Here is a 19,489-nt window from a genome sequence, read left to right as displayed (position 1 = left end):
CATAGATGAAATAAGAAATATGAAACAAATAACATAAAACACATACAAAGTAGAACACAGCTAAATGCATCAAAAGTATGTCTATGTATTAGAATTTTCTGAGACAATGAATTTTGGTTTTTTATTTTTTACCCCCAGTAAGAGGTTTTTATTTAACAGAATTTTTGGACAAAAGAAATCGCAATATATCGCCTTGCTCACAGTATCGCAATATATCGGGATATATCGTATCGTGACCCCTCTGTCATGATATGTATCGTATCGCCAAATTCTTGCCAATACACAGCCCTACATGCACAAAGACATTTCAGTCTCAAGCATGAAAACAGTCACCACTAAAACTGTGAATGTACAAACATTTGGACCAAAAATAAGTTAGGGTCACTTCTACACATTGAAAAGTGCGAGTAGCACAAACAGCACTCCATAATTGTTACTGTTCATCTACTCGTAAAAGTGCAGAAAATCTACTGACTGCAGCCGTCCGTAGTGCACATGCACAATTTCGCACCAATGCAGGGGGACTCCAGAAACCTCCACTGTGAGACCAGGATTCAAAAAGCTTCTGTTTCAAAGAAAATGATTGCTGTTGTTGTGTACACAAATGGCCAAAATGCAGCATAGAAGCTACGGTTTTACTCAGAAACAGTGTAATATAAACTGGGCCATAGTGTTTTTAAAATGTAAATGTAACATGTAATTTCCTCTTGAGGCTCTGGTTTTGTACGTCATTTGTTTATTATTAATCACCTGTTTTAGATGTGAAATATGAGATGATAAACTTGGAGATTGGTTTTTGAAAGTTAAATCGTTCAAAATTGTGCTGACAGAAGTGCTCTTAGACAGATGTTCAGTCACTTTATTTTAGAATTGTGGAGCGTAAAACCAAATGTTCATCTGTGTCGAACTGAAGGAAGCTACACTGAGTGAAAACTGTTATTAGTGGAAAGATATTGTGTTTAGTGCATCTTTGACAGCTTTGAGGTTTGACTGCATTCATTTTAGGTTTGTTTGGTTCAAGAAAATCACTGGCTGAACACACGGGAGGTCTTTTTTTTAAAAAGATATGAACTGTTTAAATGGTTTATTGCTATTTTATTTTTTTCCTTGAGCAACCAAAAGTGGTGCCGCCCCACTGGTTATAAATATGAGTGCACGATGCTCTGTTTCCACTTGTCAGACCAGAAGGATCTGTTGAAAATTTTCTTTTTAAAAAATCTGTTTTTCATAATTTTTGGAGCACTCATCTAGAGTAGATTTAGTAGGAAATCACTTAAAACTTTAATACTTTGAATAAATTAAAGCCACCTGCCATACTTTTGTCATCTTATGCTGATTATTGAGAGTTATAGCTGTTTTGGGTCAAACCTTGAAAATAACGTGCAGTCTCACGCTAAATGACGGTTTTGTGAATGATCTGTTAGCACTCGCAGCTTGTTGTAAAATGACTCAGTTATTACAACACCAAATTTGAGCAAAGTAATGCCACTGAGATGGGATAATTTTTTAACTCACTAGAGAAACAAACACATACAGGTGCAAACATTACCTCCTTACAAAGCGCTGAACATAGTCTGGAGCCGAATTTGACAACAGCTTGATGTTGCCATCCAGAACCAGTGTTGGATATATCAGCCCTTTTAAAAAGCTGCTGTAAAAAATGTGGTTCAGCATAAAATGATAAGTTATTCAATTATCCATCTGCTTGTCTGTGGACAGTTTCTCCTCCAGAATTTGGGCCTGCAGAACATGATAGGGCTGTGCCGAGCTCTATCTGACTGGTGGGGACAAACAGGATGTTTGCTTTGAGGCGACAGTTGGCTGCTTTATCATGGTCCTGATGGACAGAAAACTGGGACAGCTGATGGAGTTTTCTAAGCATCAAAATTAATGTTTGAGTCTCAGTTCATTGTGCCTTTTAGTGCTGCCTTATACATGAGTCACGAGCCAAATGCTGACTGGGCAGAATGAACCGAACGCAGGCGTTTTGTTCTGAAATCACTCTGTTTCCAACTTTGACAAAAAATTTTTAACTTGAAGTCTTTTGTTTTAAGCTTAAGAACTGTATTATGCTGATTATCATTATTTATTTTTTATTTTACAGGATTTTTAGGGTATGTTTAGCATACTTCCTCATTCCTGAGAAACTACAGTAATTACTGCTGTGACTGCACTTCCTCTGGGTGGACTGGGAAACATTAACAATATCGTTTCAGATGTCAGCAGGCCTTTAAATTAGGAACAAAATTATCTCTTGTTTTGACCTCTTGAGTAGATGGGCAAAGTATTCTTAGCTTTATAGTGTTGAAGTCTTGTGTTACACCTTTTCAGTTTAATGTTATTAGTAGTAATGAGGTAGACAGTCACTAAGCCAGAGAGTAATTTTGAACAGGAAAGCTTTAGAGATGTGAATGAGCTTTTATCTTCCCCTGAGCCAAACAAACTCATTGCAGGCAGGATTCTGTACTCCCAGCTGAATCATAGCTGGGAGTATACAGATGTCTCGAAATGCCCTTTTATGGCATCGGAGAACTTTTAAAAAACAGGAAATGGCATCGAGTCATCTGATCTCGCAAGAACTCTGTCATTTCAGAGCCGTGGAGAAGATCCAAGTTGACCCGGCTCCTGTTCCTCCTAAAACACCTCAGAATGTGACTTAAAGAAGCAATTAGATGAAATGTCTGACAGAGGAACAGGAAGTTCTGCTGCAGGAAACCTGTTTTCACTGGTGTTTAGTGGAGCAAAGCCCACTCTGCAGTTTTACTCTGCTGCCATGAAAACATTATAAACTGCTTTCTAATTGTCACACTATATAAAGTAAATGTCTAAGATGTTTTAAAGAAACAATAAAGACATGCATTCCAGTAGGAGCTTGTCCTGTCTGTTAGCCAAATATCTCATGAAACACTGCAGGAAGTAATCAGTGGCTCTACATCTATAACTCATTAACATTTGGAGTCAGCCCAGCTTCCACAGCTAATCAACCTTAGTAAACACAACAATGACTATAACTCAGTCAGTTTTACAAATAACCAGCTAATTTTCAGAAGAGGACCTTAGCATTAAACACTGACACAAATGCTGATGGGCGATATGCATTCCTTCAAGAAGGCTAGGCTTGTTTTTGGTCATTAAAATGTGACGGGTCAGGTCAGTGAATGTGTCTGCATAATAAATAATACTATAACCTAATTACTGCCTTTTCATTTTTCATCCAGGAGGTGTTCAACCAAGCCATCATCATCTCACTGGACAGGAGGGCTGTCCCTAAAACACTCGTCTACTTCAGGTACTCATTTTGGGCTTGTTTACTTTTTGGTCAGTCGTTTATTTCTTTGAAAAACAGATATTGAAAAAAATGGATGTTTTTTTTTTCATTTTCTATTTATACGCTAAAAATGGGGATTTTTTTCTCCTTCAAATTGTTGTCAAAGCAAGTTAGCACTGTCCTGTGGAACCTGCTGTGGCTTCAAGTTCCCCGTCATGGACCTCTTTGAGAAAGGCTTTATAAATAATAAATAAAAAAATGATAAAATGAAAATTGTAATATAGCAGTATCTGCAAGTCTGTATTTGATAATATTTTAAACTTTTAAAATATTGCATGGTAGAACCATAAGTTGCACTTCATATTAGTGACGAACTTTTTTGATGAGTTGCCTTCATTTTTGCCTTCTACTTTTAATTTAAAATAGGTTTTCATTTTTGGCAGGTATAAGGTTCTTCTAAATATTAAAAAAAATGTTAAACATCTTAGTGGCGCACTACCACTACTAGTGGTGAGAAAGTGTATTGCACCTTATTCAAAATCAATGCGGTCCCGCGGCCCTCTGCAGCCCAAAGTTAAAAACTGTTGTTCTTTTGAGGCCCTCAAGGTGGCGCTCGTCGCCCACAATTGGGCCGCGGCCCATAGGTTAAGAATCTCTGCTGTAAAGTATACATTTACATCAACATCTTCCTAGATATTCCTATAACGTGTGAAAACATGGCAACAGAGCAACACATTCCTGACAGCCTCTCTCAGTTGTCCCAAGATATGTGGTCTCTGCTAGTTTGTAACCTCAACTTCCTGTTTAGTACAACCACGCGTAACGTCAACATCTGACAGAATTACGCTTTGCGTAGCCTGGTTAATATGCTCCAAACCGGTAGATGGAAACACGCCTAATTTGTATTTCTTTCTCTTTTTTTAAATTTTCTTTTCTTTTTTGTGACAAAAGGTCTTTCAAAATCTGCATTCAAATAGGATGGAAACATTGATAGAGCAAAGGCAAACAGAGAAACTGGTGAAATTGTAAAATCCCAGCTGCGAAGGAACAGAAAGTTAAAGTAAAAATGACAAAATAATAAAACGGGAAGAACTGTGGATGGTTTTGAGTAAAAATAGCTGAAATCTGTTGTATTATTAGATTTAGGAGTCAGCAAACAGCAGAAAACGAGGGCCCTGAAATAGGAATTACAACAGTTTGTCAAGACTGTACAGTCTCTAACCCATGGTGTACTTAGAAGATGGATGTGGCAATCTGTCAGTGTGGCATATAAAAAGTGGCTGTTTGGAAACATTTTGCGCCCTTTTGAATGGAGGCAAACTAAGCAAACAGTATCAACAAATTAAAAAAAAAAACTACTCGGTGATATGAACGCACCGACCAGTCTGTTATTAAGCTTTTAATAAATCACAAGTGAAACCCGCCACTTCCTGCACAGACACGAGCTTTCAGATGTGAAGTGGGCAGTCTGGAACTAAAAGAGGTGTGTAGCAAAACTCAGCTGGGCTGAAGTGGAGTTTAATGCATTAATGTGGGTCAGACAGCAGCCTTGTTTGTGCCTAATGCCAAACCAAACTTATTTTTCAAATTTGATCATTAATTGCTTTACGTTTATCACATAGATCACTATAAGGTTCCAAATATAAGCAAGCTTAGCACATCCAGATGGCCAAAACCTTGTTTATGTAGTTATAACCCTGTGTAATATATTGAAAAGGGCCAGTTACACAGACATTCACACAAACAGGCTGTGTGTGCTTCTGCAGCTGATCAGCTGTCCTGCAGCAACCTGAGAAACGAAGCGAGACGGAGGCGTGGAGCAGAACTCACCTGAGCTGTGTCCATAGAGCTGCGTTAACCTGGACAACACCGAGAAACAGAAGAGAAAACTAACAAATATAGTTTTAGGTAGATTGTTTTGTTTTCTGTGTTCCCAAACTAGGATGGTGTGCAATGAGGCATTGCAGTGTTAGTTTTGCCTACTACAGTCTGGCAGGGGAAAGAAAACAAAAAACACTGAGTGATGCTGTGAGACCCAGGACCCCCTGGAGGGTTGTGCCCCACAGTTTGAGAACTACTGCTAAGCCCACAAATGTGATACATGTTGGTGTCTACAGTTTTCTCAGTGACAGTTTGGGGGGTGGATCTAGTGGTGGTGTTCATTAAACATCCTAAGATACTGTTTAATGCTGTTTTGTGATACATTCTTTAAAAGTCTGCATTAACTGCAGAGCTGTTCTTTCTATTATATTATTTCACAGATATCTATTTAACTAGATCTACTGTGTGGCTTCAGACGAATAATTAAACTTACAAACTAATCTGAGGCACCTAAAAGATAAAGATCAACCACAGATGGAGTACAGATCACCAGATGTACAGTTCTGTTTCTTTCATAGAGAGGATGTTTAGAGATGTGGTTAACAATGCGGAGACAGGACAAACTCAACTAGATGCACATGTGAAAATGTTCATTTTAGGACACTTGTCAAGGCAGTTGAAGACAAATGATTAGCAATGCTAAGTGTGGGTTAACTGGTGAAAGCAAAAGTTTGAACATCTATGTTTAGCTGTGTTTTATTTTATGTTAGTGACTATATAATTGGATGTTTAGCTTCTCTAAGAAAGAAATTTCAACTTTTATCTTAAGCGTAATGTCCATTTTATAAAGCTGGTTCGTCTTATTTGACATATCTTCAGAAGAGTTGACAACATACAGTTGGTGTTCATATTTACTTTGTTAAGCTGACCAGAAGCATATACTTCTTACTAAGAGAACTTCTTATTTTACTGAAGTAAGGCCCACTCTTAAGGATGTATGTTGTTATTGCAAATTTTCTTTGCACTAAAATCAAACTTAAACATAAATCAAAACATCTAGCTGTTTCATTTCTCTTACTTCATTTTATGAGAAATGCAACTAACTGTTCAAGATATTATTTCCTTAAGAATATACTGTATGTGCAGACTAAATTAACCATTCAAATAAAAGAAACAGCTGATTCAGGTGATTGTTGGTTTTGAATGGTTTCCCACTTCTGGTTTAGTTCAGACTAATAATAATGGAATTGAATGTGATTTCTAGCTATATACTGCTGATGTCGTGTCTTGAATATATGTTTCTATATGTCTTGGAACAGGTGTGAGTGGGGTGACGGTGCAGAGCAGCAATCATGGTTGCCCTGTCTTTAAAGATCGATGTGGGAAATGTGGTGAAAACAATGCAGTTTGAGCCCTCCACAATGGTCTACGACGCCTGCCGTATCATCAGGGAAAGAGTTCCTGAGGCACCGCTTGGCCAACGTGAGTTTCCTCCTCCTCCTCTACACACACACACACACACCTAATCACACACTTGTGGAGTTTTGAGCCATCAGTATATTTAGTCAGGATTGCTTGGAGCTTGAAACCACCATCATTACATGTTCAGACCCTTGCATGTTCAGACAGCTTGCTTTTCTACTGCAAGCATTTTCTCCTTTGCTTTCTGTTCTATGACACATTGTTTGAGCTGAATCTTTACTCACAGCGTTCAGCTTACATTAAGTTTATGTAAAGGTACATACAGCTTGGCGTATTTCATTAAAAAAAACAGATTGTTGTAGCCAGTTTGATGTTGGGACAGCCATAATGCCTGCAGTTGTTACATGTTGCCTTATAGCCTTTGAGAGCAAAGCCACATGAAACTTGATCATCAGTTAGAGAATGAATAGGAGGAGGTGGATGAAGGCTCTAGAGTAGAATAGGAAGGAATCATGTCCATGGATGATGAAGACTATGAGAACATTGAAGGTGGAACTGTGGTGACCCTCTCTGCTCTTCCCTGTTTTGGTCAGCGTAAACTGTTAAGGTGTATTTTCCCTTATAAACATTAACAATAGTCTAATTCTCACTACACTAATTGAATAATATTAATAATAAAATCTTGACCACTTGGCCAACATAGAGTTAATTCTCCTGAAAATAAAAAACACTCCAGGTCTATAAAGATTTAACCAGGACTTCTGAAGGGTTGGATCTGGTGCCAAGATAATGTCTCATTGGTTTTACATCTTTGAGCAACTCTTGGTAGACTCGATTCATTGTTGATCAGTAAAGTTTTTATGAAAAATACAGTTGTGGAAAACGTTTTTGCCATCACAGTTCAGCATTTGTCACAATTCTTCAATCCTTTTTTCCTCCAAATTGTTTCTGTTTCCAATGCATCACTTTTCAGGACAGAATGATTACCTGCTGATTTGTACAGTTCAGTATTATTTCACATTGTTGATCTTAATGTTGAAGGCATCCCATATTAGTTGTAACATTAGACATTATTTGATAAACATATATTTTAACTTTAAAATAAAGACAGTAAAAATACTGTAGGATGTTTAGTTTTTATAATTTTTAAACTAAAAGTTTAAAAATATATTGCACGGACGGGGCTATTTTAATTACACGCAAAGCATTCTGGGTAAATGATGATGTGGATAGGTCCTTGGCGCGAGGTTGCTAGCGAGCTATATCCACCCAGAAGGTTAATCTTGGACAATATCTGACGATCGACTCTTTTAAATGAAACCAGAGAGCGTTGACAGAGAGGAGAAGGTAGAAATGACTCAGCCTGTAACTGAAAATATGGATGGAGGACAACAGAGCTGCTTCATGGAAGAAGAACCTCAGCTTAGCCTGTTAGCTTTAGCGTTAGCCCTGACGCTATCACCATATATATGTATTAGCTCAGCGCTACACATTCTCCTCTCGTCACTGAGGTCCTCCATCCACATGACAGAGAGGGGAACACAAAAATGACTCAGACTGCAACTGAAAATATGGATGGAGGACCTCAGTTTAGCTTGTTTGTTGCGCTAGCGCTGAGCTAATACATACAGTATAAGGCAATATAGCATCTGCGCTAGCGCAAATACTAACAGGCTAAGCTGAGGTTCTTCTTCCATGAAGCAGCTCTGTTGTCCTCCATCTATATTTTCAGTTACAGGCTGAGTCATTTCTACCTTCTCCTCTCTGTCAACGCTCTCTGGTTTCATTTAAAAGAGTCGATCATCAGATATTGTCCAAGATTAACCTTCAGGGTGGATACAGCTCGCTAGCAGCCTCGCACCGATGACCTATCCACGTCATCATTTACCCAGAATGCTTTGCCTGTAAATAAAATGGCTCCGTCCGTGTTAAAATATATTTTTAAAAATTTACAAAACTAAACAGCCTACAGTATTTTTACAGTCTTTATTTTACAGTTAAAATATATGTTTATCAAATAAAGTCTAATGTTACAACTAATCGGGATCCATTTAAAGGTTTGTAAAGTAGCAGTTTGAGTAAAGCAATGGAAGATTTATCAACTGATAATTTGGCTATAAAATAAGTTACATTTTTCATCTATTCTGACATTTAAACCTTAAATTATAATCAAAACACCAGAAAGTTATCTTTTAAGACAATATTACAAAAAAATGGTAGTGTTTATTTTATTAGACTAAATTAGAGTTAATGCAGAAAAGAAGTAAGACAGAACTCAGTAACATTTCACAAAGTTAAACAAAAAAACTCTAGTTTACTTGTATGAAAATGACTGATATCAGAGTTATTGAATTAATATGCAAATGGTATAATTACACAACACCCCTTCTTTCCATACAGTCAAACAAGCAGATCTTTGCTTCTGCTTTGGCTTCTCAACCAGCCATGCTTTGTATAATTAAAATGCTTAAGTTAGTTTTTTCCTTTTTTGTTTTATTTTTTAAGTTAACAAAATGCAGTTACAGTGATATATATAATGTTAGCCCACTTCTAGATGATGACCGTGGAGATCACTTGTGGCTGATGTTTTTGTCGTTAAGTTTCCTGTCCCAGTCCAAAACGTCTGGAAACAGTTCACACTCTGCTGTGAAGATAGCCTGGTAAAAACCAGACCCTTGTCTTTCACTTTGCTTCGTACGAGGGTCTGGACTCTCAGCTATAGAGAAGCGATTCTTGCTGGAGGCGTGGCCTCTGCTGAAGTTTAAAATGATTGGATCGAGGGTCTGGACTCTCGGCTATAGAGAAGCGATTCTTGCTGGAGGCGTGGCCTCTGCTGAAGTTTAAAATGATTGGATCGGTTGGCCGCGACGTATGTTGCTGTGAAGGAAGCTAAGCTAAGAAGCTAACTGGAAATCGCGTGCGCTGTAAACAACCCTACTGAGAGGAGAAAAGTCTCGAGCCGAACAAGACGACTGTAAATGAGAGCTGCTGCTTTGTCAGACAAATTTAATTTAATTTGGAAGCCTTATCAACACGGACTGGCTTTGTTCACTTCCTCCACTGCCTTTAACTAACTAGCAGACACTGCGCAGAAAATCAACGTTGTTCAAAACTTCGCCTTCTGTTTGCTGATTGGCCCGAAAAAAATTCTCCTGAAGAGATCCTTGTCTATGGGAGAAGTCCCAGACGGAGCAGTGAAGGGAAACTAGAATTGAGTGGAGCTGTGTAGGAAGGCGAGGGCCAGGCTACTATCAAGAGGGATAATTGAGTTTTTTGAATGTACCTCGAGGAGAGCTCTTGGTTTTAGGAGGAAAGAAATAATAGCATCCCTTCTCTTGTCTCTGAGGTGTCACAGAATCTAAATTTGGACCAAATTTCTTTCTGCAGCCAAGAGGTCAAGAGTTTCCAGTTCAGTGGGCTCCAGATCGAATTAAGAAAATATGCTTCTTTGAGTCTTTTAGGGTTCTATTCATGACTGGGAGTAAAACGTTTAGGACGTGCTGTATCACTGTGTTGTGCCTTTAAACCAGCAAGTTAGAAGCCAAAGCTATTGATTTATTGATTCTGCATCAAAAGAAGCCATTTGATTTGGTTTGGGCATCTGTTAAAATGCTTCCATCTTCTGTGGGTTGTGTTCAGGATGTGTCCCAGTGGGAGGAAGCTTCAGGGCCCTGCTTTGACCTCTCATTTATGCAGAAAAAAGCAAACTCAGTGTGCTGAATTTATCCAAAGATGTCTCTAAATAAAATATAGTGGTCTTTGTCTTGTTATATTATCAAACTCTTCAGAGAGAAACAGTTCTGTCCATCCATTTCACAAATACATCATCTGGAGGGCACGTGGAGTTGCGTTTTATTATGCGTTTTATTACGCAAGTTATTTCTTCAGCAGCTCTCTGCATGACTTGCTCCAGCATGCAGGCAGTTTTACATTCAAGTAAGAAAATACCAAGTGCCTCTGACTTTGCCCATGTAAATAGCTTGTTCCTACTGGCCAGCAAATGATGTAGCATGATTTACCAAAACTCTAAAGTCCTTCAAGTTAGAATGATATAAAATTAATAAGAACAACTATAATCTCTACTTTTTAGTTCTGCAGTGCAGATAGTTGCTTAGTTGATTTTTCTTATCTTCACAAAGAGGATTTTAAGTTCAAATAAAATTAAATTGTTCTATTGGACAGAAAATGACTTTCAACTACTCTTACTGGTGTATCATCAAGTGGCTTTAAAAGTTTGGTAAAACTAACTTTTAGTTTCATTATATTAAAAATAACTCAGATCAGAGCGTTAACCAACATACATCTAATCTCCTATATTTTTGGAAATTCCTAAAAAGAAATTAGCAAATTATCAGTGTAACCATATGTTCAGCAGTGATTGGTTTGTTGTGTTTCAGCCAGGATTAGAGCAGATCATGTTTTTACCTGGCCTCAGGCTTGTCTGAGCACGCTGTAGAAAGAGTTTATACAGATTATACAGAGTTTATTTTTCTTCTGGTGGATCCCAGGTTTGCATTTGATGACCAATTTATTTATTTATTTATTTATTTAAACAAAAGCTTAAACATGTGTTTGGATATCCAGGAAACACATAAAGCTAAAAAAAAAACCTCCCATAAAGATTTCAAAATTTTCAATAAAAGGTGTGCCTCAAGGTTTGGCTTTTGGAACAAAGCCTTTCATGTTATATGTGCTTTAAATAAATTCTACATTTTAATTCTTATGCAGATGCCACTTGTTTTGTGAAACCAGATAAAGCAATCTGTTAAGTTGATTACAGTCAAAATTCAAAAGGCATAAAGCATGTAAAACCTTTTTAATTTACTTTAAAATACGTCTAAATTTATTATGTTTCTAAATGTTACTAAACTCTATACAAACAAGTCTTTTTTTATTCTGCAGCTCTTATGTTTATGTAATTATTTTTTGTTATTACAAGCTAAATAATGTCTTTCAACATTTGCATAAAAAAGACTGGGACTTCATTTAACTCGTGTTAAATTGGAAAACTTCACTTTTTAATGCAGAAATAAATTGGTTTTAGTTTTGTCTCGTCAACATTAGTTAGCCGTACACTACCAGTCAAAAGTTTGGACACACCATTTCATTTAATATTATGAGAAGGTGTGTTCAAACCCTTGACTGGTAGTGTAATTCATTATTATCAATATCCAAATAACTACAGGTGCCTAATACTAATGCAGATTGCTTCAGCAAATATTTACTTGTAAGGCTCTCGATGACCAAAGTCAATAAGACCTTACAGACCTCTATATTTCACCATCTTTGCTCACTAAATACTGATGAAGTCACTCAGTTACTTGTCAAAGAGCAAACAAGATACTAACAGCCTTGTACACACACACAAACTCACACACATTCACACTTAAAGACAATTTTGAGTCACCAGAGCATTAAGAAAACACATACAAGAGGGAAAAAGTGCAACTTCCACACAAAAAAGGACCTGGCCAAGTTTCAAACCGGCAGTGAGGCAACAGCTAACCACGCTTGTGGTTCCTCAAGTATCTAAATGTAGAATGGGAGGCAGAGCCTTCAGCTATCAGGTTCCTGTCTTGTGGAACCAGCAGTTAAGGTTCAGGAGGTAGACTTCGTCTCTACCTAAAACGGCAGATTTAAAAACAGCAGGGCAGAATCCACAAACCATCGGGACACTGAACTTCTGAACCTCACTACTTCCACTGAGTGCTGTGCTGTTAAACTTCTGCTTTTAAGTTCAACTCTTTATGATAGTATTTCTGGTATTTGTTAAATTTTATTTTACAGTTGTGTGTTACTGTGCAACAGCATAGGACTGTGAGTCCAAGAATGTTAATGCAGCACCATCTCATCTGCAGGTACACAGGCTTTTAGGGTAGATTTTGGAAGAGGGCATTGCCCGCACCCCCCAGTCATTAAGCTTATGGACGTTTACAAAATTTACATACGTAAACAAAGGTTTCAAACTGACCAGGACTGGACATTATGACAACAACACACAACAAGCTGTAAAATTGCTTCCACCCCCTCTATCCACGCCGGCACAGCTTATTCTTTATGTGCCTTCCTCTGGTATCACAAAATCATCGCGGTCACCTGCATGCTGCTTACGAAGTTTACAGAAGCATATGAAATTTACGTTGTGTAAAAATAAAACAAAAACAACTCTCCTTGAACCCAAAAAGTCCCCAGCTGAAAGAGGACGTCGTAAAACCGAACATCTGACGCTCCTCAAGCTAAATGCCTGCAGGTGCATCTTTTGGCAAAATTAGTGGCTCATCATTTGTTCTCTGTCTCTAAAGCCAACGACTACGGGCTTTTCTTGTCCGATGAAGACCCAAAGAAAGGCATCTGGCTGGATGCTGGAAAGGCCCTGGACTACTACATGTTAAGGAATGGGGTGAGTTGGACTGAGGCACAAAAGCACCTTTTTATATGATGAAAATGCTTTTAGTTCAAGAACTGAACACAAAACAATCACCAAAGAGAGATGACAACATGTGTCTGGTGTAAATTTTTATTTTTTTCCTCTCAACTTTATTTGTCAAAACAACAATTACAAGAAGACAGTCTGAAAGCATACGTCAGATATGTGCGAATACAAAACATGGAATAGTATGAATTACAGAACAGTAAAAATAAAAATATTAAGAACGACAAAAAAAAAAAAAATTAAAAAAAGGATTTAGGGGTCCATGAATACATTTAACATAGTACAGATTTCATTAGTTTTAATAGCAAGTTTGTTGTCAGTTTTTAATTGTTCGAATATAGTATTTAACTTCATTGTAAAAAGCAGTAAAACAAGGTTTCCTTTTAAAGTATTTGGAACAGTGTATATGATATTTAGCTAAAACCAGTAATAGATTAATGAGAAATTCTGGATTATTACAAGTGTAATTAGTGAGACCAAGTAAGACATATTTCCAATAAAGGGAAAAATGTGTTTTTATATTATTGTGTATGAAGTTACAAAGATTTTGCCAAAAATGATTTGACGAAGGGACAAAGCCAAAATAAATGGGTTACAGTTTCAGGCCAAGAATTACGGAAGGTAAAGTTAATATCAAGTTCTTTCTTGAATCTAGATTTTATGAAGATCTTTGAAGGGTAGATTTTATGAATAATTTTATAGGTGACTTCTTTAATTTTGTTAGTTATTAAAAAATAGTTTGAAAGAGTCCAGACCTTTTCCCAGGATGTTTTATCCATAAAACAGTCCCAGTGTTTGATAATATCTGGTCGTGTTCGTAGTTCCTTCTGAAAACGAGAACGTATTAATTTATTGTTTTTGATCATTTGATCATTTAAGCAGATTTTCCCTATAGTAGTCATTTCTGGGGGGGCAGTAGAGAGGTTATGTTCGTCAATCCTTTTATGTCCTTTAAATAGCATACAGACAGTCTGGTGTAAAATCTGTGTTGAACTGGATGAACCAATGACGTCCTTGCTCTCAAACAGATTGGTCAAACACTTGTCTTTGTCTCACAGGACACTTTGGAGTACAAGAAGAAGCAGAGGCCTCTGAAGATCCGCATGTTGGACGGGACGGTGAAGACTGTCATGGTGGACGACTCCAAGATCGTCAGCGACATGCTGATGACCATTTGTGCTAGAATAGGTCAGTTCAACGTAAACATCACCTGAACAACTCTGAAATGTCTTGATGAGATTAAAACTCTGTTGATCTGAGTCACTCCTGCTCTGTCACACATATGATGGAACTGGATGCAAAGTGTAAAACAGATGCATTAATAAGCTCAATCTGGGTGTCAGGAATAACAAACTACGATGAATACTCACTCGTGCGAGACATTGGCGAGGAGAAGAAGGAAGAAATCACTGGAACACTGAAAAGAGACAAGACTCTTCTAAGAGATGACAAGAAGATGGAGAAGCTGAAACAGAAGCTTCACACAGACGATGAGTGTAAGTGGCACAGAAGAGCCCCTCAGTCTAACACACACTTTATTTACTGGGCTGTCATGGAAAATACTTCATAAAGCAATATTCCAGTGCTGCGGTTTGATTTGAACTGGTTTATGTTGTACAGCTGAAAGGCTTGTTTGATGAGCTCGTATCAGGAATATTAGAAATTCACGAGTATTTTTATTTATTTATTTATTTATTTATTTATTTATTTATTTATTTATTTATTTATTTATATTTAAAAAAAAGAAATTCATGAGTAGATAAAATATGTGGAAAAGGAAGTGGAGTTAAAGTACCGTAATTTATTCATCTGGAGTATAATATGATCATAATTTTTTGAGCTTAAAAAGCATTAAAGATCTCATTAACTATAACCTGTGTATAATACTGCCCCTCTACTTCGTGGATGATTTTTAGGGTTAAATTTCTAGTATTATAAAATATACATGAATAAATCCAGTATGTTGTTAATGAAAACAGTGGAATAAAACGTTTACCAGTGGATTTAGACACAATCTGTGAAGTTTACTTTAGATTATCTCGGACTGATTTGTGTTTGGGTGCCGCTGCGTTGTTTGATGTGACCGGTGCCTGTTTTCAGTGAACTGGTTGGACCATGGCAGGACACTGAGGGAGCAAGGTGTGGAGGAGACAGAGATGCTGCTGCTGAGGAGGAAGTTCTTCTACTCGGACCAGAATGTGGACTCCAGAGACCCCGTTCAGCTCAACCTGCTCTATGTTCAGGTAACAACTCCCAACAAATACCTGGAAGGTCATCTTGGCTTTAAAGGGATCCATGATTAGTTGTAACATTAGACTTTATTTAATAAACATTTTAACTGTAAAATAAAGACTGTAAAAATACTGTTGGATGTTTAGTTTTTATAATTTTTAAACTAAAAGTTTAAAAATAAATTACACTGACAAGGCCATTTTATATACACTCAAAGTATACTGGGTATATGATGATAGGGATAGGTCAACAGAGCGAGGCTGCTAGTGAGCTATATCCACCCTGAAGATTAATCTTGGACAATATCTGATGATCGACTCTTTTAAATGAAACCAGAGAGCGTTGACAGAGAGGAGAAGGTAGAAATGACTCAGCCTGMAACTGAAAATATYGATGGAGGACKWCAGTTTAGCTTGTTTGTCGCAGTAGCACCGAGCTAATACTTACAAGGCAAAATAGCGTTGGCGCTAGCACAAATGCTAACAGGCTAAGCTGAAATTCTTCTTCCATGAAGCAGCTCTGTTGTCCTCCATCTATATTTTCAGTTACAGACTGTCATTTCTACCTTCTCCTCTRTGTCAACGCTCTCTGGTTTCATTTAAAAGAGTCGATCATCAGATATTGTCCAAGATTCAGGGTGGATATAGCTCACTAGCAACCTCGCACTGTTGACCTATCCCCATCATCATTTACCCAGAATGCTTTGTGTGTAAATAAAATGGTGTTAAAATATATTTTTTAAAATTATAAAAACTAAACAGTCTACAGTATTTTTACTGTCTTTATTTTACAGTTAAAATATATGTTTGTCAAATAAACTCTAATGTTCCAACTAATCAGGGATCCCTTTAATTACTTCCAATTTTATTTTGTTTTTATGTTTTACGCAGACATGATTATATTAAGATCTGCATTAATTCATTAGACTTTTTTCTTAAACTTTTTAGTCACAACATGTTCTGTTTCTGTGTGTGTGTGTGTGTGTGTGTGTGTGTGTGTGTGTGTGTGCGTGCGTGTGTGCGCTACAGGCTCGTGATGACATTCTGAACGGATCCCATCCCGTCTCCTTTGACAAGGCGTGTGAGTTCGCCGGTTATCAGTGCCAGATTCAGTTCGGCGATCACAACGAGTCCAAACACAAACCTGGATTCTTAGAGTAAGCACTTGGCTTTGTGTTTAACACCACTTTGTTGCCATGTTACATTCATTATTTTCATCCGATGGTTCTGAAGGGAGGTGGCAATCTCAAAACTGTCACGGTTCTTGTTTGATCCTGGCTCAATTTTGTCCTCCCCAGTTTAAAAGAGTTCCTGCCTAAAGAATACATCAAGAACAAAGGAGAGAAAAAGATTTTCCAGGTAAGAGCGAATCTGTTGAAGATTAAAATAATCATTAGAAATATCTGATTGATATTTAGAGGATGTAAAAGCGTTTCCAGTGATGCAGTAAGTGGCTCTGCTTCTCTGCAGGCACATAAAAACTATCAGAACATGACAGAGATTGAGGCCAAAGTGAGCTACGTGAAGCTGGCCAGGTCCCTGAAAACCTACGGAGTGTCATTCTTCCTGGTGAAGGTGGGAGGAAAATTATTTTTGTCAATCGTTTTACTTTTGTCTGTTTTGCGTGTAATGGAAATTTTAAAAATGTAAATAACGACTAAACTTGTGTGGTCTGAAGAGTAAATTACAAATAAAGTTCAACATAACGAGGATAAACCTAAAGCTCTTTTTAGATGTAACAAGTACTACAGTGGTGAGAAAGCATGTTCCAGACGTTGTTTGATCCGTTTTCTGATTAGTCAAACAAAAAAACAGTTTTTCTCTAGACTTCATTAATAAAGAACAGCAGGTTGCTTTAATGGAAAATGAAATTATTTTAAAACATCATTGCCACAATAAGAATTTCAGTTCATTTAACATTTATTAATTCAGTTTATGTTTCTGATGTTGTCGTATATTTCACTCTTTTTAATCTTCAGTCTGCAGCTTCGTGACTGAAGGCACAAAATATGGACTATATGCTTGTAAACGTGATCCGGATTAAAGTGAATTTCTTCTATTTTTGGGGGGAGGGGTGTTAATCGTGCAGTGATAATTTGAGAAAAAAAATTAACTGAGTTTTGATTAAATGGGAGAATTTTACTTAAAATTACAATCCAAAGGCAACAACCAATATTTATTTTCCATTCATCCATTTTTTAAATTTGCTTTAACTTGTGAAGGATCGTGAAACTGGTTTCTCCGCTAAAACTGTGCAACATAACAGACTAAATGTTTATTGGATTGAATGATCAACTTGAGCTGAAATATATCCCATAATAAACATCCTGGTTCATATTGACAGTTAAAATATTAACTTTCAGTCAGCCCAGTGCAGTGTACTGATTGATGTGAAGGATGATGGTCGAGTCTTTAAAATTTCATGTAATTCAACAACCCAGGGTTTTTAATGTAAAACCACCAAACAGAATTATGATAAGATGAAAAATTAAGAAAAAACCAGAAAACATTGTAACAACGCTGTGTTTAAAAATATCCTTCTAGCCACGCTCAAACAGAGCCTACTTCATGACACAGAAATCTTAACTTCCAGCTCAACATGTCCGGCTGAATTGAAAACCAACAACAAAACAAAATTAGTTTTTAACCAGAGCACAGGAAACAAGCTGAAGGAGCTGCATCTCCAACCATCTGAGTAGAAGAAATCCAACATCTTATCTGTTCTGGTGGAGCGGTTAACAGACTGCTGACATGTTGGCAGAGTAGCAGAGCGACAGAGGTGTGGTTAAAATCTCAAGAGAACAGCAGTAGAAGTATTATGTGTCAAGTCATGATCATCGCTCAAAGCTTCCCGTTTGAAAAGGGGAAGACATGTCTGTGGAAAAACATGCTCACAGTAAATGTACCAAGTCAAAATACAGAAGTTGGTTTGAGCTGGAGAGAAACTTCTAAAAGTTTCCTTCAGATCATGTCTTTGCAGTGAGTTTCTACCAAGAAATGAACAAAATGCTCTGTTCTTATAAGTACTATACTAGTACTATATTAGTACTAAACTATACTAGTACTAATACTTTGGTGTGATAATTGTGTTGTTCACACTTGTGTAAAAAGTTTGTGCAAGTCTTGGTTTGTTTATGTCTGTGTTTTTCTTTGCTGTTTTTATTTTCTGTTCATCACCTGATGTTAGGAAGCAGACGAATCCAGAGCTCAAGCGTTTACCAGTTTAACCCTTTTATAAAACCACAATATAAATAAACAACACGTTGAAATGTATTTAGAAATATAACAAATCCTGAAATTAAAAAATAAGGTGAAAATTTATTTTAGATGTAAAAAATCTTGAAATAAGTCTTTAAATAAATAAATAAACATGCAAAAATGTTTTAATGTATGGATTTTGTTTTATTTCTTGGGGACATGTATTTATACTACTATATACTTCATAAATTACAGGATTTATTTAGTTATTTCATTTAGAATAAAATGGCTCTCCATATATGGATGTATTTTTTTTTAGAATACAGAAGCAGTAACCCTGTAGATCAAATCAAAAAGAAGCCTGCAATATCAGAAGTTTTATCACGCTCTCCTTTTTTAAAAAAAAATTATTTTATTTATTTTGTTTAGGAACTTAAGCACAATAGTGATTGATGTTTAAAAGAATAGTTAAGATATTTTGAAGTGGGGTTCAGTGGAAGTGTTATGAATAATAAATATCTTACTTGGAAATAGCTCTTTGAACAAGAAAAACTGATTTAAAAGGTATTTATTACAACGTCATGAAGATCAGACATAATATCAAAAGGCAAAAAGCAAAATCGGCAGTTTTTTTTCTCATAATGATTAACGTGTTCCTAAATTAAAAATCTGTAGGTGAACTTTGTGACTGAATATCAACTACCACATGCGTTTGTTTACAATAAAAGCAGAACTGACTAAAGTAAAGTCAAACATACCAGACATATTTGACAACATCCAGCCTGATGTAGATCAGTCACGTGACTCAAGCGTCCACATTGTTTTTGCAGAATCAGCTTTGTTTACATTAAGTGTGGACCTGCATTTCAGACAGTATATCTAAAAACTGGAGTAAACCTTTTTAATCTGCATCATTTGATACAGTTTAGAATATCTTTTATGTTTGATTTCATAAACCTGCGTGCCCCTTTTACTTCTGTCCTGACCTTTAGAAATCTGTACATTTCATGAAAAATCTGTAGTTCTCATGTAAAGATGTTGGGAGCATCTGCGGCAGAGCGAGGTGTGTGTGTGTGTATGTGTGTGTGTGTGTGTGTGTGTGTGTGTGTGTGTGTG

At 36.8% G+C, this 19,489-nt stretch overlaps 1 protein-coding gene across 4 annotated transcripts in view; it reads left to right on the top strand.

Annotated features, from left to right (window-relative positions):
* The window catches only part of tln1 (talin 1), a 103,084-nt gene that overhangs the window by 10,922 nt on the left and 72,673 nt on the right, over positions 1-19,489 (top strand). For all 4 annotated transcript variants that reach the window (XM_014002767.1, XM_014002766.1, XM_014002765.1 and 1 more), the window contains exons 2-10: positions 3,219-3,289; positions 6,409-6,571; positions 12,814-12,911; positions 14,003-14,132; positions 14,288-14,440; positions 15,045-15,187; positions 16,205-16,332; positions 16,474-16,534; positions 16,646-16,750. In XM_014002767.1, coding sequence (XP_013858221.1) covers positions 6,442-6,571; positions 12,814-12,911; positions 14,003-14,132; positions 14,288-14,440; positions 15,045-15,187; positions 16,205-16,332; positions 16,474-16,534; positions 16,646-16,750 — 948 coding nt within the window. In that variant the 5' untranslated portion in view covers positions 3,219-3,289; positions 6,409-6,441. The remainder of the gene's footprint in view (positions 1-3,218; positions 3,290-6,408; positions 6,572-12,813; positions 12,912-14,002; positions 14,133-14,287; positions 14,441-15,044; positions 15,188-16,204; positions 16,333-16,473; positions 16,535-16,645; positions 16,751-19,489) is intronic.

Source organism: Austrofundulus limnaeus, unplaced genomic scaffold (genome assembly GCF_001266775.1).
Source record: "Austrofundulus limnaeus strain Quisiro unplaced genomic scaffold, Austrofundulus_limnaeus-1.0 Scaffold15, whole genome shotgun sequence".
Taxonomy (NCBI): domain Eukaryota; kingdom Metazoa; phylum Chordata; class Actinopteri; order Cyprinodontiformes; family Rivulidae; genus Austrofundulus; species Austrofundulus limnaeus.
The sequence above is the reverse complement of the archived record's forward strand: the minus strand, read 5'-3'. Positions and strand labels throughout refer to the sequence as shown.